Source organism: Aspergillus lucknowensis, assembly GCF_044049455.1.
Source record: "Aspergillus lucknowensis strain CBS 449.75 chromosome Unknown BJX67scaffold_3, whole genome shotgun sequence".
NCBI classification, from domain to species: domain Eukaryota; kingdom Fungi; phylum Ascomycota; class Eurotiomycetes; order Eurotiales; family Aspergillaceae; genus Aspergillus; species Aspergillus lucknowensis.
The window spans coordinates 684,417-712,188 of record NW_027263547.1 but is presented as its reverse complement, the minus strand read 5'-3'; the positions used below and the strand labels follow the sequence as shown (position 1 = coordinate 712,188).

Below are 27,772 nucleotides of genomic sequence, written 5' to 3'. Positions count from 1 at the left end.
TAAATTACATCGCTGCCTTTCAACGGACCCTAAATACTAATTGTTATTGCCGGCTTTCATTACCTCCGTGCCTCTGTGAGAATAGCGCAAAGTACATGGAGCTGTCATCCCGAGCTTGATAATTCTTCCGACCGTATTGTTTCGCTCGATCTTCGGTCCTTTGGCGCGAGCAGTATACAGCAAGGAGGATTTGGGTCGTTGAGACTGAGGTTAGTGGAAACTTTTCTATGCAACTGTGAGCTGGAGAGTCGTGCCCTTGGCTTTCATGCTCCCAGATGGTCCATGAAAAGCTGAGGTCAAGAAGAATTGAATGACCGGCTGCTCGGTGAACGGTTTCCTTTGGGCGGCATCTTTTTTGTTTTCTCGAACATGAAATAGACTATACATGGCCTAATGCTTCGCAGGTTCAAAACATCTCAGTCATGGTTGAACCAAATGGAACAGAGGGGCAGAGTGTCTTCCCTTCGGGAACGATCGCGAAACTGGTACGCTCATTATTTCGTACTTTCGCTGAGAGTGTGGCGCAGAATGCTAATAGGCTAGACTTGCGACATTCTCAACAGCACGTTCTATAATATCATTCATGATATTGTTGCCAAAGTTCATCGGGAGGAAAAGGTGGCTCGGATGCGCTCCGCAGTAGTCGTCGCAAGACAGAAAGCAGAAGAGGAGGCCAGCAGACGCCGCGAAGATTCCGGGGTCAAGCCCTCTGGTCCGATCAAGGCTGGTGATCCTGGCTCCGAAGATTTGAAGGATATCCGAATCGAGACAGATGGGGCTGTGTTCGACGATGGTAAGGTGTACCTCAAAGGGAACCCCCTTCAGACGACAAGAGAGATAATATGCCCCGACTGTCGATTACCTCGCCTCTTATATCCGTTGACCGGAGTAGGAGCTCGGCCTCCTCCGGATCCCTACAGGGAATACTGCCAGAGGCAACCGATGATCAGCAAACCCGGGCATGATGTCCACGGTAACCCGTTTGCAACCGACAAACCAAACCCGAAGAAGAAGAAACAGACAAATACGTCGAATACACCGGCATCAAGTCCCCCGACTACGCCTGATAGTTCGTTCAAACAAGCGGCGCCAGAGAAAGTGTCTTTCCCGACCGTGAAATGCCCTAACTGTCCACGGTACTTTGTTGTCACACGAGTAGCGCAGCACCTGGACCGATGTCTTGGCCTCTCTGGCAGACAGGTCAACCGAAATAAGACCCCGCAGGAGAATGGTAGCGGCACGCCGACCTCCACTCCCGCCAAACGCCCGTTAGGGGACGAAGATACCACGACATCGTTGCCGAAGAAAAAGAAGCTGGGCGCCCCGAAGAAGCTATCTGGAAAGAAACCACCGCCTCCAAGTAAACTCAAAAACGGTGTCACGCCGGAGATGGCGGCGGCTGCGGATGCCGCTGCCTCTGCGGAGCGCGAGTCCAAGGCCGAAGCAAATGGGGATGCCTAATTGTCTTTTCTCTCTTCATTCGCTCCCATTTCGGACATACAGGTGTGTCTGTGTTGGGCTGAACATATTCCCTTCTACCTTTATGACCTCGACGTAAATATTAGGCATCTCAGGCGTCGGCACGGACTTGCTACATCATCATGTCTAAAAGTCTGGGACATCAGGACGTGACTTTTTTTGCTCCATTTTCAGGTTCTATGGGTCTTATTTTGCTTTGCTTTGGGAATAGATGATTATGCGGTTGAATGAATGTACAATAGCCTGACGAGATCAGGTTCAGCTTTTGCATTGCTCTGTCCATGGTTTATTAAGAAAGCTATGGTTGAATTGAGACTTCCAACTTATCGATGCCTTCCGAATCAGCAGCTTGGTGTTGCTTCATCAGATATTGATGCCTGAAATATATGGCACTCTGCCAATCCACATCGTGATGATTCATTCTCCCCACGCTTCCAAGCCTGATATCTTCCTCCCTCCTTTTCATCTTCGGATACCATGAACAAATAACCTCTCTCCCCAAATTCTGATCATGTCTCCCTCAACCCTCATAAGCTGGGCCCTCCCCCGTCTCTCCGAAATCCTCCCACTAGACACCGAGTCCCTCACCCAAATCCTCACTTATGCCGCGGACCTATCCAAAGAAGAGGGTGCCAGCCACCTGAAAAACCTCCTCGGAGACTCCCCCGCCGCTCTAGAATTCATAACAGCATTTAATGCACGACGAGACGAGCCCGGTACGTCGCACCAAATTGCTCCACCCACTTCCAATACACCCTCGCGGTCACCGGCTCAAACTCCGAGTCCCGGGTCAGGACGGGGTTCTGGCTCTGGCTCGGGTTCAGGGAGAAAGAATAAGAAAAATAAACCGCCACTGCATAGCGCAGGGCCGGTGCGGAGGCCGGAGGACTTTGGGAATGTTTCTGGCGGGTATATGAAGAGTGAGCGTGGGGAGGATTATATTTCGGGGCGGGGAGGGAAGCAGTTTGATGTTGGGATTGGGGGCTCGGGGTCGCGGAAAGGAGGAAGAGGGGATACACTTGGGATACCCTCGCCTCGGGGTTCTGCAGCGTCTTCGAGGACGCAATCGCCTGCCCCGCCGCCGGTGGGCAAGGCGCCGCCTTCGGCGGCTGGACCGGTGATTTCGGATCTCCTTCCGAATGTTAAGTCGAAGGCGGCGAAGCCTTCGAGGGCTGCTGGCGGGGGTGGAGGGGCGTCTGGGACAGCGACACCGTCCTCGTCCAAGGGAGCCTTGACGACAAGTAACATATCTGATCTAACAGCCGCTATTGCTGCGCTGGAAGTATCTACGAATCCGACATTAGGTGGTGAGCGGCGGAAATGCACATGCTATGCGACGCTGCATCCGCTCTTCGATGCGGCCCCGAACTGTCTGAACTGTGGGAAGATTATCTGCTCGCTGGAGGGGTTACAGCCCTGTTCATTTTGCGGAACGCCGTTGCTCTCGAGCGAGGAGATCCAGAGTATGATTCGTGAGTTACGGGCTGAACGGGGGCAGGAGAAGATGCGCGCGCATAATGAGAGTTTGCATCGGGAGGGTGGACCGGGAATGGGGTCTGCGCCGTCGACTCAGCCTCAGTCGCCAAGAAAATTGGATGCGGCGACGGCGCACCGAGACAAACTACTGGCATTCCAAGCGCAGAATGCAAAGCGCACGCGGGTTGTGGATGAAGCAGCTGACTTTGAGACTCCGAATGTGGCCTCTACGTTATGGATGACACCGTCACAGCGAGCGCTGGCGCTCAAGAAGCAGCAACGGATCATGCGCGAGATGGAGGAAAAGGCACGGCCGGATTGGGAGAAGAAGAAGACGATCATGAGTTTGGATATCACCGGTGGGCGCGTGAGGAAGGTCTACCAGGCTGCTCCCGTGGAAACCACTCCTGCTGCCGTGGAGGATGAAGAGACGGAGTATCTCACCTATGACGCGGCTGGCCCGAGGAGCGGAGGTGAAGCATTTAGCCGAAACCCGCTTCTTGCAGCGGGTGGACTGATGCGGCCTGTTTGGAAGGCCCCCGAGGAGAAGAAGGTAGAGAATAAGGAGCGGAAGCAGACCTGGCGCCGGGTTCAGGATGATAATGACGATGACAACGAGCAGTGGATTTTGGACGGTGGGCTGCATGGGTATAACGAGCCAACGGCTGAGACATAGGTCTTGTTACCTGATACCTGGGATAGAGACCTTTCTGCTGTTTGGGTATATGATAGAGAGCTCTGGTGTGATAGAAGAACCAGCGAACGGAGACCTCCGTCTTGTGGTCGGGATCCAACACAGTTCCGGGAACCTCCCTCTATCAACCACATAAATGATGTAAACAATTGGCGATATTGAAAAGAGATTTGGAGACGATGAGAGCACAGGCGAGGTTCCATTGCCGAGCAAACTCCAACAACGCCCTAGCCTAAGGCCTCCATCTCAGAGGACACGTGCCAACACGCGAACCCCTTCCCAACTGCTTCCTCCCTCCTCCAAACAGCTTGTATATCGACTTTCGTTAACAATACCGCCTTCAGTCCTTCGTTTTCATCTTCCCAATCTCATAATCAGTTTCAATGGTCCCCTAACACCACCACTCGTCGAATCCAGCCTCGCCTGGGCTCAATGCAACCATAACCATGGCGCCCTCTCTCCTCACAACAACAATAATCCAATCAACGGTTCTGAACGCTGTCTCCAACATTCTCGCCCAGTTAATAGACCAGTATAAGAGAGATGTACGTCTTCTTCTCCTTCTACGCTCAACCTAGTCCCCCCCTGCCCCCGTAGACATAAACAATCCAACTCAACCCAATCTATGGAAGTGAGTAGTTGATAAATGAGATCGAGGGCGAACTGAAAAGAAACCGTTCGCCCTCAACACCCCAGCCCTCCTCCAATTCGTCACATACGGGATCATCATCGTCCCTATCAATCTCGCCTGGCAACGGTGGCTGGAGGTCACGTATCCCGGTTTCTTGTTCTCCTCATCATCATCCACATCCACATCCACACTACCGATATCATCAGCCCCTGCCGCATCATCGATCACGCAACCGAGGCCGGGGTCAGGGCCAGGGCCACAGCCCGGGGAAACAGAAACGGAGCTTATCGAATTGAAAGAGAAACTCGTCCGGCCACCAAGCAACCGATGGCTTCCGCGCTGGTCCTCGTCGTCATCCTCATCAGGGAAACGAAAGCGTCTCTTCAACTTCACGATGAAGTTCCTGCTTGACCAGACCGCCGGCGGGATCCTGAATATCACGATGTTCGTTGTGCTCATTAATCTCCTGAAGGGGGCGAGCCTGGGACGCGCTTGCGAGTTGGTTCTTGAGGTTTGTACTCCGTATACCCGACCGTACCCTGCACTTTCTCTCCATTCTTCTCTATCTTACAACGGTGGAAAGATTATGGGACTAATGTGGTGCTAGGACTTCACACCGATCATGATTGCGCGGATGAAGTTTCGGCCGATTGTCTCGACGTTGCTGTACACGGTTGTCCCGCTTGACAGGAGGGTGGTCTTTGGGAGTGCCTGTGGGGTAATTTGGGGCGTTTATTTGAGTCTTTATGCCGCTGTTTAGATTAGCGTGTTGTCCCTTTCTGCGGAGGTTTCTTTTGTCTGGAGTATCTCGGAATGGGGATTGTATTCTACGGGCTGCTTTGAACTCCTTTATTCGTGTTTAAAGGCGTTAGCTGGTTGGCTGGTATTTGGGCTATAGAGATATCATTCTATTATATATTAAGCATCCGATCCGATTCGATATGGACATAGCGTCGTGGATATTGATGCAGGGAAGCAGAGAGACGATTAAGCAGCGATTTCAAGCTTCTTCCCCTTAACAGAAACCCACTGGATAGGGAGAGCCCCAAGCATCGTAAATGCTGCCATTGCGACGCTGACATAAAAGGTTTGACAAAGGGCATCGTTATACGCCCGTAGAACAGCCGGGAGGAGAGTCTCAGGTACGGCCTCCCGGATCATTGTCGCGCCAGCAGCAACAACAGCATGTGCATCAATGCCCGGCGCTTCAGAAACCAGGTTCTTGAGCAACTGGTTATGGAAGACGTTCTCCCCAACAGAGATAAAGAGCGCCCCACCCAAAGTCTGGGAAAATACCATAACGGCTGTTCCCGTCGGGACGTCTTCAACTGGCAGTACGGCCTGCACAACAATGAGTGGTTGCTGCATGCCAATGCCGACACCAATTCCTAGAAGAACTTGATATCCGATCCAGGCGGAGTGTCCGGTGTCCACCTCAAATGTGCTAATGAGACCCGCGCCAACGGCCATGAAGACGGGGGAGAGGAGCATGAAGGGGGTGTAGTATCCAAATGTTGTGACCATCATTCCGCCGACCATGGCGAAGATAACGCACGCGAGGAGCATGGGGAGGTTCATGATGCCAGATTTGGTTGCTGAAGCGTCCTTGATCGCTTGGAACCAGATAGGGAGCTGAGAGCTGTTAGCACGGTGGTATATTTGGGGTAGGTGCGACTTACGAAGTACATGACGTTAAAAAAAGCGGCACCGAGGCCGACGCAGAAGATGGATGCAGCCCAGACGTTCCGGTTCTTAAAGACGCGGACTGGAACCGTGGCATTGTCGTCTGAAAAGTATTGAACGACGACGAATCCGAATATCAAAACACCAAAAATGACGAATAAAGCAATTATGCGTGCGTTGTCCCAGTCATACTTTGTTCCGCCCCATTGCAGTGCCAGGAGTAGGCTGACGATACCGGGCATGAAGAAGAAGGATCCCAGAGGGTCCATCTGGGTGATTTGGTCCTTGAACGTCGCAACCGATTTGACGGACTTTGGAGCCTCGAAGAAGAAGATAATAAATGCAAAAGTTACCCCACCCAGAGGCAAATTGATGTAGAAGCACCACCTCCAAGTAAGGGACTCATTATCGGTGAAGGCGCCACCCATGAGAGGGCCGGCCACGCTAGAGATACCGTACATTGCAGAAAGTGCACCGGTGTAGATAGGCCTCTGCCGAAGTGGCACGGTCTGCGAGACAATGAGGATCGCTCCTGAAAACAGACCCGCGGACCCAATACCAGCTATCGCGCGCCCGATGATCAAGGCTACGGAGTTGGGTGAAACAGCACAGATCAAGGACCCCAGCTCAAACAAGCCAAGGGCAGCGATAAACGTCCATTTGGTCGAGTAGAAGGTATAGAGTTTGCCGAATATGAGGGTTAGGGCGCATGTCGTGAGGAAATACGCGCTCCCATACCAACCCACGTCGCCCAGGGAATTAAAGTCATCCGTAATTTTAGGAATGGCAGTAGTTAAGATAGTGTTATCCTAGGCATGTCAGTAACTATTAGTGCTGAAGATTGAGGTGCTTACAAGAGATAGGCAGAAAATGGCGAGGCATAGCCCGAGAGTGATGAGATAAAGTTTCCAGGAGGTCGGATATTCCGGCTCCTTATCCTCACATTTCTCGTCTGCAAAGCCGCTTTCGTCGAGCTTTGGAGCCGGAGAAGGGGTGAACCTTCGCGGAGCGCCGGCAAGCTCGCTCTCTCGCTCGAACGATACCGACTGGCTTTGGGTTCTGTTGACAGGCTCCTCCGCTATCGTATCGCCGGGCACTGAGCTCGAATGAGGATCAGTCATGTTGTGCTGTGGTGTCCTCGGTCTCTTTGGTCAAGAAGGGGTTCCAATTTCGGGCGGCGAGCCTTAAACGGCGCTTTCACGTAGAATTGCAAAATCGTGTGGGAGAAGTGAAACCAACGACTGGGGGAGATCCGGATCTCTCAAGACCTGCAGACGAGACAGGTAACAGCCCCCATTTTAAACGGCCGAACAAGCAATAACCCAGTCAAGATATTGCTTCAAAGGAGCTCAACTTTGATCCGCCGCGTTCGGGGGGCTCTTCGCCCTCATGATGTGCAACACAAGACGTGGGCCATCTGTCTTCCCTCTGCTGAACCAATCGCAGCATCCACCGCGTGCGAAAAGCAAAAAGATCGACTGAGCATTGGAGGTCTTGGGTTCCTGCCAGCTGACCTCAGGCTTCAAGCTTGTCCTTCGGGTCTCTGGTTTGTGGATTGATTTGTCGAGCCTGGAATAAGCAATCATACAGGCCCACTGATAGTCCACTTGGCTCGGAGCAAAGAATGTCCGCCGGCATTGAAGATCCCGTTCTTGACGGACGGGGATGAAGGAGACCTGATGAGAGGGAGGTTGCGGATGCTTGTCGATCGACAGTTCATCGGGTCGGGAGGACTCTGGGGATCGAGGCTGTATTTTCCTGATCCGCTCTCGGATCTCGCAGGCCGAGCTATTTCCTTTCGACCAAAGCAAACGGGAAGAGACGACTTCAGGTTGAAGGAAGTTGAGGATGATCGTGATCGACGCGGCCCTTAAATCCGAAAGCCTAACTCCAGTGCTGCGATCAAAGCGAAATGCCACACTTTTAGGCCAGAGAAAAAGCAAAGGAAGAGGCACCTTCGGGAGGCCGGTGAACCGAGGCGAATTATGCAGACTGGGAATCGAAAATGCGTTGAAATTGGAGTCGCTTGGTACTGGCAATCTAAGGGGAAGGTATGAAGTTTCTCAGGGCTCTGGACGCTCAAGGCGTTTTGGGAACGTCTTCACAGGTTTACCAATAATAATAATATTCTTGGGATGATTGAGTCTCACTTGAACGGTAATAATCCCCTCCGAATAATGCAGCTCTTATCGACACAATACAAGGACGCATGGGCCCTCTGGCACCGACTTCGCAGCAAGTCGCCAGCCATGCCCTTTTTTCAACAGTCAGAAAACCGGCATATGCATGGCAATACCTGCCGGGTCGTATTCGGGATGTCTCGACAATGATGTGATGAGTTTGACGAGAGTTAGTGAAGAGGGAGCGAGTTACATACATCATGGATCGTCGTAATGATACATTTGGATTCTTGAAATATCGAGGGTCCCCAGGTCTGGGCTCTCGGTATGTCGGCCCGGTGGCCGCAGATCGAAGGAGGGAAGGAACAGGGGACTCAATAATATGCGACGCGGGAGGAAGGAAGTCATCACGGCATATTCGAATCATTGGGGCCGTCTCGTTCCTTCTTTACTGGCAACAAGGGCAATCAATGCCGCACCAACGCCGCTGCCATCTTTCGAGATACCGATCCGGACCTTCTTCTCGCCAGCAGCACCTACCTCAGGTACCGCGCGGAGGGCCTCTCTCATGTTCCCCTCGAAGTAGGGGTAGAACTCAACTAAGCTTCCATCAACGCCAACATCCACCAGGTCGTCGGTCTGCAGCTTGCCGGTGGAAATAAGGATAGCAGCAAGGGGAACGGCACTTAGACGAGCCGCACGCTTGCCAATGGCATGAACCACAGCCTTAACTGCCTTACAGTCATTGTCGCTCGGACGCTCAATCTTCAAGTGATCTAGAAGTGCAACCTTGGTCTGCTCAAAGTTCTTCGTCTTGTCGGCCTCTACCAAGCTCAGAAGGCTGGTATCAATTCCCCATTGTCGATAGAGCGAAGAAGTCTCTGGGATAAACGCGTCCGAAGCAGCACTGGGCTTGAAGAGTCCCAGAGACTCATTCTGATGCAGGTCAAGCAAGATCAGGCGCAAAATCTCGCCCAGGAACATGCCTGAGACGCGCTTTTCGAACATCTGAATGCCGGGGTTATTACTATCAGCATCCAGCTGCTGGTCGTACTTGGTATTCGGAAGGACGCTCAGGTGGTTGTCGAAACTACCCCATTCTGCGTTGATGATCATCTCACCCGTTGATTTATCATAGTCGGAGTGCTCGATCCTATCCATCTTGGTGATCCTATCTAGTTTTTCGACGTAGGCTCCGTTCGTCCCTGTTCCGAAGATAGCCCCCAGGAACGTCCCAGTTTCGCCGGGTGACGTGTAAGAACGCGCCATCAGGGTACCAACGGTATCATTCACAAGCGCCGCCACGCGCACAGGGAGATTCAGCTCATCAATGGCGTCCTGTAAGAGCGCGCAAACGTCGTGGCCTACCGCATCGGGAATGTCGAAGCCTTTTGTCCAGCGAATCAGGGTACCCTTGTTGATCCCCAATTGACGTACCGGAAAACTGAAGGTGAAGCCGAGGTCAAATAATTCCTCTTCCTTAGCCGCGACTCTGCGCCGCATGTGAGCCTCGAAATGCTCATTGTGGTGGATACGCAGAAAGGATTCGATCTGGCGTGCCAGGAACAAGAACAGCTCCTTTGACGACCCTGACGTCATCAATTCGCGCGGGATCATAATTTTGGACTGCGTGAGGGAGAAGGTATTGTTCCCGTGTAGGTCTATCGAACACACTCGGAAGTTGGTACCGCCCAGGTCTACAGCCAGGTACAGGCCCTATGCAGTCAAAGTCAGCGCTGCGGGTTGGACCGGCTTTCTCAATGCCATAGTACCTTTTCGGTGCCATTGGGCACGGACGTAACAAACGTTGGGATCTGGCTCAGGGTTGCGCCTTCTTCGGACAGCCCTTCGTCCATCTCCCTGATGTACTCCTTTACTCCTCGTAGGACGTCTTCCGCTGTGTACTCGAACTGGTCTGCGATACGCGCAGCCTCGTCTAGTAGGGCAGACATGATCGCGAGGCTTGACGACCGAAGTTAGTGGCGAGATTCTCACAAGGTCTGTGAAACAATCTGTTAGGTGGGGCAAAAGGATGGAGTTGTCCTCACGAGTATATATAGGGTGCCGGAATTGGGTTGGAGACAAGGAGAAGAAGTAAGGAGGGGAATTGTGGGAAGCGGCTACGGGGAACCAGGAAAAGAAGAGTAGCAATGCGAATAATATAAATATAATTTAGCGGCGGGAGGAATGATATTAATTCAAGAACGACGCGACGCAAGGCCGATAATATTCATGGGCACGGAGGGGTCGATGAGGTCAGTCGAAGTGGGTAACAGAACCGCGGGAGCGTTGGGTTGGCGGGGCTCCATTCATTTCTGAGGTAGCAGCTCAGCAGGCCCGCCGACAACTTTTGACGCCCACAACCTTGCCGGTGCGGGCTATCATCGGGATCGAGATGGGCTCGAGATATTTACTCGGGTTGTTTCGTGACGCTCCCGCTCGAAGATGTCGTGCCGAGGTGCCTGGAGATGGCTGCAGAACGACCAGATTGGACGAGGCCGAGCAACTGGATCGCTTTCCATCTATGACGCTACGAAACACAGTGGGGATTGTTCGGCGTTCTGCTCACCGGTGAGAAACATGGGTTAGGAGAAGAGACAGGGAGCGGAAAGAAGACCAAAGGAAGACATGGATGCCTCAAGCTCGAGTGAACTCTTCGAAACTACGGAATTGACACTGCATGGGGCTACAATATCCTCGAGCCTCGAGAGCAGGACTGACAGTCTGACATGCATGTCAGTCATGTCACCGTCGGACAGCTTTCAAAAGGCATCAGGAGCTGTTTTTCCGCTCCGGTTTCCAACCCCCAGTCAGCTATTTTCAAACCCCAGTCTGCTGGATGCCTATCGAGAGGCACTTGTTGGATCTCTCAAATGGTCACGTTTCATCCTTCTCTTCATGATTGTCCGGGCTCTCCTCCGGAACACCTCAAACTAGCCTAGCTGTTCTTGGTGCTTTAAAAAAATAAGAGAGAACTTGGATGCGCTTGCACTTGGATAGTGATGCCATAAATAATGAACGCAGTGAACAGTGTAAGATATTGAATATCGACCGGCTCCCGAGGCGAACTGTGAGCAACGTGACAGCAAGAATCAGATTGATGCAGCATGAGATCAATTTAGGCGCATTGGGGCAAGAAGCGCAAGGACAATCTGGTTGCTTGCTCATTCACAGAGCATGATGCCTGCATGCTTGACAGAATAATAATGGCCACCAACGCAGCAAGACATCCTTCGAAGATTGATCTCCCACAGCTGCCTTATGTAATCTACTATCGGGCACGTGATCACCGAGGGCGGAAGTCGGGTGCGGAATGAACCTCCAGACGCAATTATTCTCCTGGTCTCGGAAATATCTCAAGCATATCTCGCTCCGATTCTTCGTGGGATTCATTGTATTTTCGCAAAGGCGGAATCCGATCACCCCGGCCCCGAGGTCTAATTAGAAGAGCACATCATGGGCGCTGGCGGCTCTAAGCCCGAGGCTTCGGCCGGGTCAAAACACATTTTCGAGAGGTATACGTTCTCCCTCTTGAGAAGACTTATGGCTTTTGTCGGGATAAAGGGCGGTATATAGCTATATGAGGAGCCATTATGCCGACCCTTTTACTTCAACGGCGCCATTGTCCTACATTAATCGTGGAAACTTCATCACAATGACCGACGGGATAGCAAGCATGCTAATATCTGATATCAACAGCAACTCCCCCATTCAATTCTCCTCAAACCTCGTCGACAGCCTACAATCTAACACCGAAGTACGTACTGAACTGTACCAACGCCTCCACCACCTAAGTACAAGATCCTAACATCCACCAACAGACCGACTCAGCCCGCGCCAAAACCCTCGAACTCCAAATCCAAGCTCGCGTGTCCGAAGAACTCTCCCGCCTCCGCGCGCGCGAACAACAAACTATCGCCGAAATCGAAAAGCGCCTCACCGAAGTCAAAGACACCCCTAGCTCCTCCACCACTACAACTGTCCCTAACCCCAGCTACGCTCCCCCCGCGGGCTCTCTCGACCTCGACGCTCCCCGGATCCCCTTCGCGGGCCGCGGGTACACGCCTGCCCCGCCAGCGGTCGAGCCTGCAGTCCCTGTCAATCGCGAACTGAGCCGGGAGTCTGTGAACGCAGAGATCGAGGAGTTAAGGGCTAAGCTTGAGGGGCGGAAGAAGCTTGCTGAGCTTGATGATGGGATGGCGAAGGCGAAGGCGGATGTGGTTAGTTGTTTGAGGCTCAATGACAGGCGGCCGTTGGATTGTTGGAAGGAGGTGCAGGAGTTTAAGAAAGAGGTTGCAAGGCTTGAGGAGGCGTTTGTGGATCGGATTGTGGGCTGATTTGATATAAGTGAGGGTTTGCTTGCTTGTGTGGTTTCGCAACGGAGATAGACTTGGTTTGACGTGTTGGATCCGCAGGCGTCGGTTTTATTCAGATATATTGTATACCTACGCCTGATTGAGAATTGATTGAGTTGCTCTGTCTTGTTTGAATACTTCTACGTGTCGTAATTCGGCACACGGCTGATTATCAGAATTGACGATTGAACGCACTGCGTTTCAAGTCTCTTCTACTCACACAACTAATCTGTATAGGGTATCTATCGTACACTAATCAAACTCATGGCTCTTCAATGTTAAGTCTGTCTCTCAGACAAGCTCCCAGAAAGCAAGCCGTCCCACGCTCTCGCCTGCATTCCGAACAATACACATATTGCGCTCTTGATTTTTCTTATTCTTCCCTCGCACGCCCTTATCACCCTTCGTCGAATCCCTCACTTTCGTGACGAGGATAGATCCTATCCCCGTGCCCCTCCCCTCAGATAGGTTGAAGTTCCCCGTAGTTACAAACCCAATCAAGTCCTCTTCGGAAGGAGATGGTAAATGTTCCTGGTAACGGCCGGAGGAGACCTCGAGGGTTAAAATGGAAGCAGCGAGACGCTGGCGAGCTGCATCGGCGTCGTCTTTTCTCAGATTTGGCGGAGCGTTTGAAGGGAGGCGATTGTGGTGGTTCGATGTGCCGGTCGCCACTGGGCCGTTTGAAGCTAGCGAGACCCATTTTCGGCGAAGAGCAGGGTTAGTGGTTGGGAGTCGGTAAATGCGTGCTCGTGCGATTGGGCTGCCACGGGAGTGGAGTGAGACTTTTACTGTTGCGAGGGCGGACGCGCCAATCTTGATTGAAAGGTTGGTTATTGCAGTTTCAGCCTGGAGGGTCGGGAGTTGGTGTATATCTAGTGGTGGATGAGTGGCGTCTTCTTCTGCTTCTTTAGACGGCTTGTTATCCGGCTTTGCGTCTTGTGCTTTCTCCGAAGTATCGATCTTGTCTCCAGAAACAGGAGCACCAGGCTTAACCAGTGCCTCCCAATCACACGCCCAGCCGCGTCCGATTTCGCCCTTCTGGCCATTCCCCAGATCAAGAGCGTCGAATTCTACCCGTCGCCCTTTTGGTCGCCTCTCCCACTCTTTTTTGGCTGCTTCTCGCTCCCGGAGGCCCCATTCCCAGCCAGCGCGGGTGCCCGGAAAATCTCCAGGGAACCACGGCTCTCCGGCCTCGAAAGTCAGTTGTTGTTGTTCTTTCAGCCCGCCGAATCTGAGGTTTCCTCCACTCGAGAGTGGATAGTACATGAGGGAGTACCATACTGGAGTGACGCATTTCCAGGGAAGAAGGACAGTCCAAGTTCCCGGTGAGTTGCTGTTTCTTGGTTGAGAGCTAGTTCGGCTCGCTAGTATGATAGCTGGGATATGTGGGTCGGAGGGCTGAGGCGAAGGGCGTTCTCCCGGTCCGGCTTCGGTACGTCGTCGGTTGATAGCCTTCTGACTAGGAGACTGATGGATGGCGGCCAAGCGGGCACGGCGGTCAAACAATGCTGGTGGTACAGTGTTTCGATCGGGGGGCCATGATGACAATAGTAGAGCTAATTCTTGCATCTTCTGTTCGGAGGACGGAGGCTTGAGGGTTTCAGGAGGGAAATGAAGGCGGGGGTCGGACACGGAGAATGAAAGAAGAGCGTTTTGTGGAAGTGAGGAGGGATTAGAGACTCCTAGCAGATTAGTCCATACGGCCTCCGGACTATCAGCTTCTATCTCTTTACCCTCGAGCGGCAACGGGCGCAGAGCTGCAATAAGAGCTTCTGTAGACCCTGGGCCAGTGATGTCGATGCTCCCGATTTCATATCGTAGATCCTCGATCATGACTGGCGGGTTCTGTTTCTTCGAGATACCCAGCAGCTCGTTCCATAGCTGCAGAAACGCAGATGGATGAACCCTGATGAAAACCTTCGTTCTATCGACCTTTTTCGTTCTGTCTCCTCCGGCTGTGTTGCCATCAGTATCGTCCATTTCCACATCTTTAGGAGGTCCCCGAGCACATCGAATCAGAGTAACAGGTGCAAGCGGGCCCCGTTGACCTTCGGATTCGAAGACCCATGCGCGAAGACTTCTCACGCCCGCCCTCCATTTCCTGCCCTTCACACCCCAAGCCTCATCTCCAACAACCCCCACAGCTCTGAGAACGCTCTCTAAGCCCGTTTCTGTACCTTCCAGCTGGATCGTAGAGATATAGCTCATATCCCACGCCACTGCACCTCTAGCACCACTTGCCCGGTGCGTCGGCCTATAGCTTTTCTCCGTCGGCGACAAAGGTACAGCAAATCTCCACATTGGATCTTTCGACGTTGCCATATGGGCGCGTTTGGCATGGAACATATGCGTAGGTAACCAGGTCTTGGTACCCTGTCGCTTTTTGTATTTCGAATCTGGCGGCGGAGGCCGAGAAAGCTTGTTTTTCTTGATCTTGGGTACTCGCGGGGCGATGCTGTAGGGATGGCTCCCCGCCTCGTCCAGCGCTTTCTCTTCTTCCTTGGTACGCTTCGCCTTCAGAGCAGCCCGCTTCGCCTTCGTCTTGGAATTCAAGTTTTGCAGTCGTCTGGCGGTCTCGAGACGGATACGCATGATCTCCGTGGGCTTTCGTCGTCGCGCCGTGACGGTTGGGGTATTATCCTCGATCATCTAATTCTCCGCTCAAAATTAGCATAACGAGAAAGGCCCATTTCCGTCCACGTAGAATAGAGCACAAGTAAGAAGGGTTTCAGACGTACCTCTCTCTTCGCCCGCGCCCTCAACCTCCGCGGAACCCTCTTCACATTATGACTAGCAGTCCGCCGTCTCAGCGATCGTGGTACCTGCTGGAACGCGCGACTGGTAAGTGCAGCTTTCGATCGCTGGATACCGGACTCAAGGGATCGGATTTCGAATTCACGAGCCTTGAGGTAAGCTGCCACATCAAGCTCCCCGGTTGCAGAGAGTGCAGCCTCAGACGACTGCACGGCTAGGGACCGAGCATCGATAGTTTTCGCGCGTTTGCGGGCTGCGGCGGAGTTTTGCTGGCTCGGGAACGCAGACTTGCGCTTCGAGGGCGGATTGAGGGCCATCGGGGCCTAGGAGCGAACGGGGGTCGCTCTCAGGGGCTTGAAGATGGCGGGGAAATTCTTTTGGAGTATTGTGCTTGGAGCTCTGCGAAGCTTCGAGTGGGGGGGGGGGTTCTCTGTTTCCTGGTCGCGTGGAGGAAACTTTTTAGCGCGCGCCGAGTCAGAAAGGTCCACACTACAAAATCAGCTTGGTCGCACCTTGATGTTGACAACATGACACCTGATCCATGCAGACATAGTAAATCCACGCGTTTTTTGTCCCTTTGGCAATATACACACCCCAATTTTGTCAAGCAATCATTGGGATTCCCACACATCAGATGCAACGAGGCCACCACCTGCCAAAATGTCTACTAGTAGTATGCTTGGAGGGAGCCTTGAGGGCACAAACTGTTCACTGCAAGTGTCAGCCTGTGTTGAAAACCGCTGGAAGGACTTTAACCGCCATTAGGCATAACTCGGAAAGCCGCAGAGGACTAGCAAGCACTTGCCACTATGCCAACCGTATCTGTGGATTATACCCAGCGTAAACGCTGTCCACATATCCAAGTTTGCCAACTTATGGAGATTGTTCGTCATTCTATTATGGACACAGGACGCTACAAGGGTTCAATATTCAAGGTCGCGGCATTGTTGAAAAAAGCTTTAGGGCTGGCCAGCCAAGGACTTACCTGGAAGAGACGTTCTCAGGCAATGCAAAACCGAGCCCTGGAGAATGCCAGGTGCAATTTGTCCGAGAAAGTCAACGGAGGGTGTCGTTACTAGGAGGTTCAGAATGCAACGATCTGATGGAGTCGACATTTGTCCTGGGAGTCTGCCCCAATCCGGCATCACCCAGGGAATAGTCCTGTCGGATCCAACCCCGAACTGATTCCTCCTAGAATTATTACGAGTGCAACCTTCTGTTGGAGCTAGATGGAGCTCGTACGACTAAGGAACCGTTTAGAATGCTAGCCAGGGTTCTATGTGTTAATTCTCAGAGCTTGCAAATGGCTATTGTAGTATTCTCCCTTATAAATCTCATAGTAGATATCAAGATGTATCGACCAGGTGGTAGTGCTAGGCGTAGATGTTAAAGAATGACCTGGGTTCACCACTAACCGTATAAAACTATTGATGGTGAATCACTATCAAATATTTCTGGAGGCGGAATAAAGCCAATATTACTGGGCCGACTTGGGCTTCAAGGAGTCAAGAAGGCTGCTCTTAGGCAAGCCGAGTTCCAGGAAATCGTCAATCTCGTCATCGAGTCTACTCAGAAATTGCTCCTTGTTCCATTTTGGTTGCCATCCGAGGATGCTCTGCCTTTCGCAAGTGATCTTCGCGCTACCACGTCAGTCAGCACAATGGCTTACAAAACGAGTTTTGTCAACGACGCCCTACCTGGCATTCCACATACTATGCGCGAATCTCACTGGTACTCCCACAGCTTCTGCGACCACTTTTTCGGAAGGCCAGACATCCAGGTCAGGCGAATCGATAAGACCACGCGCATATAACCTGGCTGCAAGTTTCTCCAGGATTTCCCACCAAGAAACTTCGTGGGAAACCAAGAAATAGTAACCATCTTGACCTTCTGGCAGTCTGTCTCCACGCAGGATTGCGTTAACTAGTAAAGTGAAGAAGGCAGCAATATCAGAGATATGCGCGAGGATAGCGTCCTGCCCAATTGTTAGAAGATCCACGCAGAATATCTAGCCACTTACTCGACTGTCAGGAAACTTGTACACCCTTCTCTCCTTGACGCCTGCCTTGATGAGGCTAGGGATCTGTGGAGAGAGCTGATTCCACGTACCAGAGCCCCGCCCATCTACATCTGTTAGCTGCCGATCCGAGGCCAATGTTTTCACTGGAGGGTATAACTTACGGAGTGTGGGTGGGAATATCATGAAAAGCATCACGCCAGAGGCTTTGCAGTGTTCCACAATCAAAGTGTCAACCTACACTGTCTTAGCTCTGAAAAAAAAAGAGCTTGTCAGGGTGAAAAGTACCTGGCGAACTATGTATGTATTCTTCGACTTGCTCTCAAGGTCATAAACCGCATCCGTGTCTTTAATCGGACCGAACGGCCAGCTGGTAACCTCGTCAAAGGCAGATAACCCTGAGGTCTGAAAATAAGCGTCGGATTAGGCTGAGTTGTACACCACAACTCACATGGATGAGATATGACTCTTTGCCGGTGGCCGCTCGGCGGGCCGATAGGCCTGAAATGAGATTCAAAGCCACCGTTCGGTCTATTGACGTTGCCGTATTTATAACGATGTCAACTATGAGCAGTTAGCTAACGCCTCAAAGTCCACCTGCGAGAACTGACTGTCATGAGAGAGAAGGTAGTTCTCCACCAGCTTCTTGTCACCAAGATCCAAGTGCGCCACGTTGACGGCAAGCCCAGACAGACTCTGAGCTTGCTCCTGAGAACGGACTGCTGCATGTATTTCCGTGCCCTTGGTAAAACCCTCCTTCGCGTTTAAGAGGTCCGCGGCGATTGATCCACCACTTATGAAAATCGTCAGTCAGCACCTGCATTCTGATGATTCCTAGGCATACCGTTCTCAACGCACATATAACCACCTGCACCGGTGACGAGAATGTGTGGAGCCATTATTCTTGTAATTGGTCAGGGTATTCGAGATTTAATGCTAGTTGAGCTTCCGTGAACTTTGCATGCTGACGTGGATGTTTAAATAACCATTGCTGTTGAGGACTGGCATCGAATTCCTGCGCTGACTGGGGTTAGCGGAGATAAAAATGGGTACCTCCATTGAGGGGATACCGTTGAGCTTCCAGGGGAATTGTAGTCTGGCGAGGAATGTTTAAATAATCATTGCTGTTGCTGACTGGCCATCAAATGTGTGCGCTGACTGGGGTTAGCGGAAATAGAACCGGCACCTCCAGCGGACATCCCACCCTCAGAGTGAGACCCTCAGAGTGAGACCCCCCGGCGGGAAGTAGTGGACATTTGGGCAGATTCCCTTCGAAGAAAACTCCATGATATTCTCGGAGGTCAGCGGGTCAAATCGGCGGCAACAATGAGGCTATCCTGAGAGTTCCCCAGAGAAAGTGGTCTGAACGAGCATCGAAGCAAGACTTTCTAGCGTTTACGAAAGCCTCGTTGATACTCACGGACACCCGTCGCGAAATAGCTTTGGGGGTGATCGAGCTAAAAAGCACACACCGGACCCAAGCCAGGCAGGAGGAGACCATTTGATGTTTACCTGTGAGGAAGGAACGAAAAGGAGGATAAGGTTCGGGCGAGTGGCTATAAAGGGCAGCGGTCATGATACAAATGCGCGGCTTCGTCGTGGAGAACGGCGCGCTCCTATAAGTATGAGATGGCAAGCGGCAAAAACAGGTTGCTTCAGACCTCAATGCGCGAGGCTCGACTCTGGAAAGAAGGCGAAGACGCCGGTTCGCCTACCGGAACGGACAAAGGACCACGCAACCTTGGAACTAGTACTTCTTGTTGAACACGCCACCAAGCTGCGGCCGCTGTCAGGTTATCGAGAGGAAACAAGCACCCACAGGGAGGCGTTGCAGTGGTAGGAACCTTTGGCTTGGGGGAGAAGAGGACAAACACACCAAGCAAGCCCACATGCTCACCCTTGTACGCCATTGTCGAGCAATTAGAGCGAAGGATAGTTCCCTCCACTAGCCTTAGAGCTGAATGTGTCCCACCCCCCTGGTTAGCCTATGGAGGAAATACTCAAGTAAAGGTGGAGAAGGCCCACAACTGGTTGTAGGGCGAAGAAGGTTTTGGCAGCGTGAAGCTCTCACTGCCCTACTACTTCCAGCGAATGCAGAGAATCATCCCCAGTATGCCAAAAGATTGCAGCGTATTGCGTGTGCGTGTTTTCTTCCGGGTCATCGGTACCAGCTCGTTACATCTTGACTGCGCCAGATGGGCGGAAGCTGGTGACTAGGGTAATTAATATGAAGCTTACTTTACCTAGAGTTCTCAGTGTTTTGTTGGCCTCGATCTGACATCATTTACCACTATACCAGAACAGGAAGATATAGTTCATAGCGTCGTAAATGCATTGTATTCTTCTATATTGCGGAAGGTCTAATTCTAAGATGGTATCGACATTACCCGGCCGGTGGAACACAGATATATTCTATCGGAAGAACATCCTGTTTATCGTCTCATATTAGTCGTTCACAGCTGCTTAATGACGGCCTCGGCGCTAGAGTACTCGAGGTGGTTCTTAGCGGGCTCGAGGGCAGCGTAGGTGACCTTGCCGTGGTCGAGGACGATGGCGTAGCGCTTGGTGCGGCCCTCCTCGTCGGCCCAGCCGATGCTCTTGGAGAACCTAGCGTCGGGGTCGGAGAGGAACAGCTAAAGAATTGATTTAACACCGCTTCGACCAACAAAAAATAACTATGAAGACGGGGGAGAACATACAATATCGTCACCAGTGACCTGATTAGCCTTGCCCCATGCGCTCATGACGAAGGCATCGTTGTAAGCGAGCACAGCAACAACGTCGACACCCTTCTCGCGGATCTCAGGGAGACGTTCGATGTATTCAGGGACATGACGAGCGGAGCAGACGGGGGTGAAGGCACCGGGGAGTGCGAAAAGGATGACCTTCTTGTTGGCCCACTCCTTGGAAGCGTAGTAGTTGATGGGGATGCCGCAGGAGGTAATTTCACCCTGGTCCTGGGACCAGGGGATGTATCTATCAAAAGATTGGTATTAGTGAAGGATTGTCCAGGTCGGTCGAGAAATGCTAGGCACATACGAGAAGACAACGTCAGCAGGGAAGCTGTCACCGGCCTTAAGTCCAGACATTGTGATAGTAGGGGTGGCTGGTTGTATTGAAAGAGAAGACGTAAAGCAAGCGAGTGAGTTACTCGAAGGATATGAAGATAACACGCGTATTGAAGGAAAGCAAAGGAGAGACGGCAGGAGGGAAGGGAAGAACGTGGGTATTAAATAGCAACAGTCCTAGAGTTGCCGTTGGAGATCGCGCCTTCGAGAACACACGCAAATGGCGTAGTTCCGGGTCTCAACGCCATAGTGTCCCTCAGGAAAGGTGATCCGAAGCAAGAGGATACCGAACGAATCCTTTCGATTCGCCTCGTGTATTATCAAGAAAGACCGCCCGAGACTGAGACCCGCCAGTACCCTGGGTCGAGCTCCCCCACCACGGATGGACCACGCAATAAAATGTTATCTGGATCCCAAAAATTGACTAATCGGACGAACCATGTGAAAACATCAGCGGCTCGACCTTTGGTGACTTGGCCTTTCCTCCTGTGGCACTCTTGTCCGCTTAGGTTCTGCCGGAGATCGCATCCCCTGGCGCGGAATCGTGTGTTTGATACCGACAGCTCAAATCATGTCACGCTCTCACCGCACTTTGTCTCTTCAAGGTTCCCAAGGCGAGTGGGCCCACGGAAAGCTCAAGCGGCCCAATGGTTCTTGGAATTGATCCTCGGACAGTGGAATACAGGTCGTCATGTCTCGGGTCCTCGAACCTCAGGAAGGTCTCTGCCTTTGCCCCTCCCCACCACGTTGTGCCTGAGGCAAAACAAGCTCATGTGTTTTCCTTTTTCGCTCTTTATTTTCTTTTGGCAACGCGCCACCGCCTGTTTTATCCGTCCAATAAAGCCTGGTAAATGACCACCGCCCACAAACCACCCCTAAATTACCAAGGTAAGGCTGGCAATATTGGGTCAATTCAGCGCCATCACCGAAATTGCTTCGGACAGCCCCGAGCGTCCTCCGAGAAAATTTTCTTAATAATAATAATGCCTGTACCAGTTGTTTTACCTAGTTATTCCAGGTCGATTATGAGAGGCCGAGTCCGCCGAGGATCGTCGGTGGTAGGTGTCCGGGTTTGTCTGACCTCGCCACCCGAAATGACGGAGCTCTCGGATCTTCAGCTCGGCTATTGAAATCTGATAAGATTTGTTCATCAGGGCTCGAGGCGGCTCCTGTTGCCATTTTCTGGAGATCGTCATTTGGTCAATCTTGATTACAAAACCCCCAAGATTTGGCTGATACTTATGTATCTTTGCCATTTGCCCCCTTTCTCTGGCTCGGAGTTGTAAGGTTCCTGGTTTGATGAAACTCTATCCTGGACGGCCGAAGCATATTATCAGTGTCAATTAATCGCATGAGTAAACTATGAGGTTCTCAATTGCTACGAACACCTTAAGCCAATCCCCTCACTGACGGGTGCTATTTTATCTGGGATAAGGCTAGGGAATTGATGTCCTTCCCCATCCCATACTGGTTGCTGTCGCTTTGCACAGCGCTAAAGAGGAAGTGCATGGGGCTAACGACACGTGACAAGCTTATTTAAATATATGATGCCGGGTCTCACTCCGCAAATTCATCAGATTTCCTATAGCTATGATTCATGGCTGTCAAATCAGCACAGAACCTCTAGAACGCCCAGAAAGAAACAGAACGTCTTGTTTTCAGTTGGCTTATCTTCTTTGTAAGATCTACTGAGGTGTAGAGTACTGCTATTTTCAAGCCATTAATCCAATTGCAATGGTTTTCTCTCTGGAATTGAAGGGCTGTGATTGAATCAGATCTTCGAATACCAGTCTCATCCCTTGCTTCTACACTTTCCATGTAATTATCCTCCCTTTGTTTCTGCGCCCTTGGATATGCTTTGAATATGCTACTACCGGGGCCGGTAAATCGGTTTGAAGAAATCTAACTTACCGTGATATGGACCCTGTCCGTGTGGTGCAAGCATACTAACCAAACTGCGTCTGCCGCAACTGCACCTCATTCTTCTCTGGGACAGATGGAATCATGAGTTTTCTCACAGCAGAGTGGAACTGTTAATGTGCTTACAGACTCCAAAAACAGCTATTTTCATTCACCGACGATTGCATTGCTGTCAAGTTTTGGTCCGAATATCAAGACTCTGAGGATGAGCTGCGGTGGAAATGGCGCTACGGACTTGAACACTGCGCCTTCGGTAGGGAAATGAGAATGGTGCGGAAGCGGATGATGAGCGCCAACGATCTTTTACTTGATCCTGTCGACAAGGTTGACGGTGGTGGCTTGTGGATGTTGAGGATGCGGATTTTGGGGAGGAGCATTGGTGGTGCCTCAAAGTTGGGTCGAGATAATAATGCCCCCGCTGACCGGGGGTAATGGCCCGCTATTTGGCTGGAGTTCGCTCATCAATGAATTATTGAATCAATCAATGTTAACGCAGAAGCTGCCGTTGGAATGTCCTCAGGTTTGATTTCTCCGAGAGGAGTCTATGCTGACAGAACCACTGTTCGGCAGACATATCCCTTTCTTGACGGCGTGGAATTGGGCATATTCGCCCCTGTGCTCGAAACTCAAAAGGCACACTACATTAAGAAAGAATCTGGGAAATGGACTCTTATCACCGAGAAGGCTGATTAGCCGTATTCTTGTCTATTTCCTGACCACCTTGAGTTAAACATCCACCCCCACAAACGAAGGCACACCTTTGGACTAACGTTGCTATCAATTTTCCTCTGAGGGTGCATTTTTGGCCACTGCCTTGAGACTCACACAACTCACCACTGCAGATTTTGGAGGCATTGATGTTCATAGCTAAGCAGAGAGGGCATTCCTGGGGGCGGTGGCTTCTGATGTCCTGGGAACATGAGGAATCTGGTTCAAAAACAAACACCTCAACTCGCTCATTCCACAACATTCGGCCTCGCTGTGGTATGCCCAGTCCCTCTTTGGCTGCCGGGTTTTGTTCTTCGTGGGTCTTGCATTGGTGCTTGGACAACATTTTTGGGGAAATTGCTCTCCCCATTTGGAACTCATTTGGGCCTGCTTCTTTCATTCCGACGACCGTCTAACGGCTCCATCTTCGGCCGATTTTGATTGATCTCGCCGGCAGTGGCCCATCGATTCGTCACTCTCTAGTGTTCTTCCGCTTGGTACCTCAGTGAGTGTTAACATAGGAGCACGTTCCGGAAGTGCCTATCAACAGTCACGCTGTTCAATACGTATTCATTTCGGCTCAGCGGGCTCTATATTCGCAGACAGGCTCCTTACAACCGTTTATAGTGCAGTGTATACTCTTAGTCGAGGTTTGGTAGTGAGTGAGTCCCCCCACCGAAAGTCTACGACGTGCAACGGCCTTCGAGGCTCGCTGACCACCAACATCGATTAATAGTAGGTCATCCCGGTCCAGATGTGCGTTTCAAAGAAGGCAGCCAGATCGTTCTAGGGCCTTGCCTGGCAATGGAGGCGACGACCCATTCTCTTGATTCTCGAATGATGCGGTCGCCTTTAACGGACGTTAGCAACAGAGTAAACAACTGCCGCACGCCGACCACTGAACGGGGTTCAATCGGGGACGAATACCTGTTAACACCACCAGTTCCAATGTCTATCGTGAATAGCCCGCTGTCGCCCAGAAATGATCCTGGAAAGAACAGCCCCTCGCAAGCAGTAGACTCTCGAACTGGTTCCAAACGAAATTCGGCCGCTTCAACTGTCTCGGGAAAGGGAAAACGGAAAACACATGTCGGACCATGGCAGTTAGGCAGGACTCTCGGCAGCGGAGCCACTGGCCGCGTGAGGCTTGCAAAGCACGCAGTGACGAGTCAAACAGCGGCAATTAAAATCGTGTCTAAGAAGTGTGCAGCTATCTCCCAGAGTGATAGTATTGCCGCAATGGACAAGAGCGCGGGAAATTTCACTGGAACGGGGGCAAGGCAGATGCCTTCTGGCATTGAACGTGAGGTGGTGATCATGAAACTAATCGAGCACCCGAACGTTATTAGTTTGTACGACGTGTGGGAGAATCGAGGAGAGCTGTGGGTAGACCGCAGATGATTTCTCAACGGTGAAGCTGACGACTATTACCTAGATACCTCGTGCTGGAGTACGTCGAAGGAGGAGAACTCTTTGATTACGTCTCCAACAATGGTCCGCTCCCGGAAGAAGAGGCAGTTCGACTGTTTCGGCAGGTGATAGCTGGGCTGGGATACTGTCATCGGTTTAACATCTGCCATCGAGACTTGAAACCGGAGAACATTCTACTCGATGGTGATCACAACGTCAAATTGGCCGACTTTGGCATGGCTGCCCTTCAACCAGCAGGCCACTGGCTGAATACATCTTGTGGAAGCCCGCACTATGCCGCCCCCGAGATAATCTATGGCCGGAAGTATAGGGGTGACAAGGCGGATATCTGGAGTTGCGGGATTATCCTGTACGCGCTTCTTACGGGGTTCCTTCCTTTCGATGGAGGAGATCTCCATACCACTCTGCAACTGGTCCGAAAAGGGGATTATATGATTCCGCCCAATGTGAGTGACGAGGCGGCCGACCTTATTCAGCGAATACTGCAAAAAAAACCGGACGACCGTATTAGTATGAGGGAGATGTGGAAACATCCGCTTCTGACGAAGTATGAGAAATTTCACCAAGCCATTTGTAATCATCATCTGGGCCCTGCGCCCCCGTTGTCGGCCCAGGATTGTGGACCGCCAGTGGTAAAGCAAGACATTGATGTTGACCTCCTGCGGAACCTTCAAACCCTGTGGCATGATGTTAAGCCTGAACAGCTTATTGAGAGACTACTGAGTCTTGAGTACGTACCTCTACCGCGCCAGTTTTAGGAGCTTTACACTGATGAACCTTCGGTAGACCAACCCATGAGCGGATGTTTTACCACGCTTTGGTCAGGTTTAGGAACGAGCAATTGGAAAACTACCAGGGCCAGCCCCTCAAGTATTCCGCGAGTGACTACCATCATATCTCCCGAGGGCAGGCCCGATTGTCCAAGCATCTGCGGAGCCGTGCACAGGGATCGCAGCGGCACTCACAGGTGCCGGTAGTGAAAGAAACTGGTAAACGCAGGCCCTCGACGAGGGAGCCGAGATCATCCTGCACAGTGGAGAGCTATGATCCGTTCCGATCCCCGTTCGGAGGAGTACCTGAGAGGTCACCACAGTATGCACGTGTGACTATCCATCGTGATGTTCCAGCAGCGAGCCCTAAACAAGTTCAAGCTGGAAATACGCAGCCTTCGGATCCATTTCTCGACGAGGCACAGGTGGAAATAGACTGTCAACAAAGCCCTCCTTTTAGAGTTGTGCGCAAGAAGAGGCTAAGGGTCAACTCGGTTAAGTCGTTCCAGTCCAAAGCCTCACGGTCTGGGTCACGTCGAGGTCTCAATTATGTGTCCACTCCTCGATCCGTTAGCTATAAGCGAGGAGTTAGTTTCCGTCACAGTCGGAACCGCTCACAGAGCTCCATATCCGTCAAAGCAAAACGGGTTGGCGCTGTTTCCAGGAGACTACCAAGTGAAGGGAGCCTGATATCAGTGCTCGAGGATGACCCATTCTCAGATTCCCAGGGTAGCCCCGCGCTCCCAGCTCAGCCAACTGTGGTCCGGGGCGCTCGCGTCGCAATCAAAAATAGTGCGCATCGGAGGGTGCAACAATCAGATATTATCTGGAAGGATGACGCACGCAAAGTTTCCCACGAACTAAGTCGGATTTGCGAAGAAGCATTCAATGGGAGCTCGCTATCTACCGGTTGTACGGATACCACTTGTGTAGAACCAGGAACACCGGCTACGTCCGTGTCAATAGCAAGCGCCGCGGGTTCAGAGCATCAAAAGGATAGAAGTATGTCACCGCGCACACGGGGTGATTTGCCGAGCCCACCATATGCCAGCAAAGAGCTGGAAGAAACTCGCCGCAGATCAATCAAACACTCGACCAAGGATGGATCTAAGGATATTCCAAGGTATCTTGGGAGAGTTATAAATCACCTCGACCGCTTGATCGAGCAGGAGAAAACTAGATGGCCCGATGGTATCGCTAAGAAAGAGGCTCATTGTTCAATGAGCGATCTGCCATGCAAACGTTCCTTGGAGCACAGCCTCAAATCCGAGGAGCTTCACGTTGCACCAGGCAAGCTGGATAGTGTGGAAAATGACAACAGGCGCAGGCAAGTGTCGAACTCTACTGCTGCTAGCAGCAATCGAAGTGACACTAGCCGTGGAAAGCGCTCGATTCGAATGGTGCCTCGGAGTTCCTTCCAGTCAATTGATAGCGCTGAACCTGTGGCAGTCGGCAAAACATGCGCGGCATCTGAGAGATACAATGGGAATATTGCGGGCGACTGTGACAACCATTCGGCCTCTCGTGCCACTCCCTTTAATCCCAAGTATTGCCGCAACCTCTGTGAGCTGGACCCTATCGACGAACACCCGGCCTCGCCACGTCGCGGCGCTATCCGCTCTTCTGAGCACAAGAAGTGGTCTTGGTTCAGAAAGTCACAGAACATTGAAGAGAGTGTAGGGAAGGTTCCCAAGGTGGTAAAGCCTCTGCATCCTAGCTCCGCAACGGTCGTTGTCCATGCGATCCGTCCTCCAACAGACACTCCCTTGGCAGAAGAGGATCGACCCAGGTTCCGGGAGGTGCCATCCGGATTGCAGAGAGGTTCATTCTGGAAATTCATGAAGATAAAAGTGAACAGGAAGACTGGTAGGCGAACCATGGGTGTTTTCCACAGAGGCTTAGCTCACTGTATTTCACCAGAACTTGAGCCAGCAGCGACAAAACCCCGATTGGAGCGCTCCCCAGAAAACGAGCAACTAAAGCACAATAAGTCCTCGAAAAGTCGGGGTCGCTGCTTCGAGGGGAGAAGCAATAACTGGTTCGCTCGCGTCTTCCAATTCAAACCCGCAACCCGCGTTTTATCCCTCAACGCATCTAAAATGAAAGGCCGCAAGGAAGTCTACAAGATACTCCGTGAATGGAAACAGTACGGTATCGAGGATCTACGTCTCGACAAAGCCAACAGTATTATACACGGCCGGGTCGGCGAAACCAACTGTACCTCTCCCCAAGCCCTGCCTGACCCAGCCTCCATTCCCTTGACCAGCCCCATGAAGCCTGAGAATCCCCACTAACCAAAATCTACAAACGTTTAGTCCTCCATCTCCGCCCCGTTGAATTTTCGGCGGAGTTCTACACCGTTATTGAAGATGGCCGCCAAGCAAACCTCAGTCTCGTCCGTTTCAGACAGGAACGTGGCGCCGCTTCCTCGTTCAATAAAGTTGTTGACACACTATGTATGGTCATGAAGCAGCAGGGGCTCCTGGTTGAAGATCCCGCGCGGGCAAGAAAAATGGCACAGGTGCTGGATGCATTTCCAAATACTTAACGATTTCGACAATCAGAACAAGGTAATCTCAACCGAGACGTATTTCAGGAATGCTTCTGCCGGCCGTACCATGCATGAAACGAGGATCTACAGATTTGGTATTTAATCGCTTACCATC

The 27,772-nt window shown here is 51.7% G+C and overlaps 11 protein-coding genes across 11 annotated transcripts; 5 read left to right on the top strand and 6 right to left on the bottom strand.

The window, feature by feature from the left end:
• The first annotated feature begins 177 nt into the window (after positions 1–177).
• On the top strand, positions 178–1,586 carry BJX67DRAFT_165409 (SGF11 family protein). Its single transcript, XM_071024995.1, has 2 exons — positions 178–485; positions 544–1,586. Exons 1-2 carry the CDS (start codon positions 423–425, stop codon positions 1,459–1,461), a joined length of 981 nt encoding a protein of 326 aa, XP_070890531.1. The 5' UTR covers positions 178–422; the 3' UTR covers positions 1,462–1,586.
• Positions 1,587–2,443: 857 nt separating this feature from the next.
• Positions 2,444–3,878, top strand: BJX67DRAFT_342582 (uncharacterized protein). The gene has a single exon (XM_071028034.1). It carries the CDS (start codon positions 2,945–2,947, stop codon positions 3,629–3,631), a length of 687 nt encoding a protein of 228 aa, XP_070890530.1. The 5' UTR covers positions 2,444–2,944; the 3' UTR covers positions 3,632–3,878.
• Positions 3,879–3,920: 42 nt separating this feature from the next.
• Positions 3,921–5,154, top strand: BJX67DRAFT_165345 (uncharacterized protein). Its single transcript, XM_071024994.1, has 3 exons — positions 3,921–4,194; positions 4,321–4,791; positions 4,888–5,154. The coding sequence occupies exons 1-3, from the start codon at positions 4,096–4,098 to the stop codon at positions 5,038–5,040; spliced, it is 723 nt and encodes a 240-aa protein (XP_070890529.1). The 5' UTR covers positions 3,921–4,095; the 3' UTR covers positions 5,041–5,154.
• Positions 5,154–7,198, bottom strand: BJX67DRAFT_165305 (MDR family MFS transporter). Its single transcript, XM_071024992.1, has 3 exons — positions 6,818–7,198; positions 5,960–6,772; positions 5,154–5,912 (listed from the first exon to the last, which is right to left on the bottom strand). Exons 1-3 carry the CDS (start codon positions 7,082–7,084, stop codon positions 5,268–5,270), a joined length of 1,725 nt encoding a protein of 574 aa, XP_070890528.1. The 5' UTR covers positions 7,085–7,198; the 3' UTR covers positions 5,154–5,267.
• Positions 7,199–8,304: 1,106 nt separating this feature from the next.
• Positions 8,305–10,373, bottom strand: glkA (glucokinase glkA). The gene is made up of 2 exons (XM_071024993.1): positions 9,856–10,373; positions 8,305–9,799 (listed from the first exon to the last, which is right to left on the bottom strand). Exons 1-2 carry the CDS (start codon positions 10,033–10,035, stop codon positions 8,507–8,509), a joined length of 1,473 nt encoding a protein of 490 aa, XP_070890527.1. The 5' UTR covers positions 10,036–10,373; the 3' UTR covers positions 8,305–8,506.
• A 524-nt stretch (positions 10,374–10,897) lies between these two features.
• BJX67DRAFT_342572 (uncharacterized protein) lies at positions 10,898–11,295 on the bottom strand. Its single transcript, XM_071028033.1, has one exon. The coding sequence runs from the start codon at positions 11,249–11,251 to the stop codon at positions 11,012–11,014; it is 240 nt and encodes a 79-aa protein (XP_070890526.1). The 5' UTR covers positions 11,252–11,295; the 3' UTR covers positions 10,898–11,011.
• A 133-nt stretch (positions 11,296–11,428) lies between these two features.
• On the top strand, positions 11,429–12,573 carry BJX67DRAFT_342571 (Mic19 family protein). The gene is made up of 3 exons (XM_071028032.1): positions 11,429–11,598; positions 11,783–11,840; positions 11,905–12,573. The coding sequence occupies exons 1-3, from the start codon at positions 11,540–11,542 to the stop codon at positions 12,418–12,420; spliced, it is 633 nt and encodes a 210-aa protein (XP_070890525.1). The 5' UTR covers positions 11,429–11,539; the 3' UTR covers positions 12,421–12,573.
• Positions 12,512–15,647, bottom strand: BJX67DRAFT_342568 (ribonuclease P/MRP protein subunit POP1). Its single transcript, XM_071028031.1, has 2 exons — positions 15,177–15,647; positions 12,512–15,087 (listed from the first exon to the last, which is right to left on the bottom strand). Exons 1-2 carry the CDS (start codon positions 15,507–15,509, stop codon positions 12,730–12,732), a joined length of 2,691 nt encoding a protein of 896 aa, XP_070890524.1. The 5' UTR covers positions 15,510–15,647; the 3' UTR covers positions 12,512–12,729.
• A 1,022-nt stretch (positions 15,648–16,669) lies between these two features.
• BJX67DRAFT_377309 (NAD-dependent epimerase/dehydratase family protein) lies at positions 16,670–18,108 on the bottom strand (the record flags this gene model as incomplete). Its single annotated transcript, XM_071032076.1, has 8 exons — positions 16,670–16,832; positions 16,890–17,167; positions 17,213–17,316; positions 17,374–17,446; positions 17,498–17,614; positions 17,661–17,773; positions 17,821–18,002; positions 18,068–18,108. 8 exons carry the CDS (start codon positions 18,106–18,108, stop codon positions 16,670–16,672), a joined length of 1,071 nt encoding a protein of 356 aa, XP_070890523.1.
• Positions 18,109–19,662: 1,554 nt separating this feature from the next.
• BJX67DRAFT_377308 (peroxiredoxin family protein) lies at positions 19,663–20,298 on the bottom strand (the record flags this gene model as incomplete). The annotated part of the gene is made up of 3 exons (XM_071032075.1): positions 19,663–19,842; positions 19,909–20,185; positions 20,249–20,298. 3 exons carry the CDS (start codon positions 20,296–20,298, stop codon positions 19,663–19,665), a joined length of 507 nt encoding a protein of 168 aa, XP_070890522.1.
• A 3,411-nt stretch (positions 20,299–23,709) lies between these two features.
• On the top strand, positions 23,710–27,654 carry BJX67DRAFT_377307 (serine/threonine-protein kinase; the record flags this gene model as incomplete). Its single annotated transcript, XM_071032074.1, has 5 exons — positions 23,710–24,287; positions 24,341–25,066; positions 25,123–26,972; positions 27,027–27,323; positions 27,422–27,654. 5 exons carry the CDS (start codon positions 23,710–23,712, stop codon positions 27,652–27,654), a joined length of 3,684 nt encoding a protein of 1,227 aa, XP_070890521.1.
• Between the last annotated feature and the right edge of the window lie 118 nt (positions 27,655–27,772).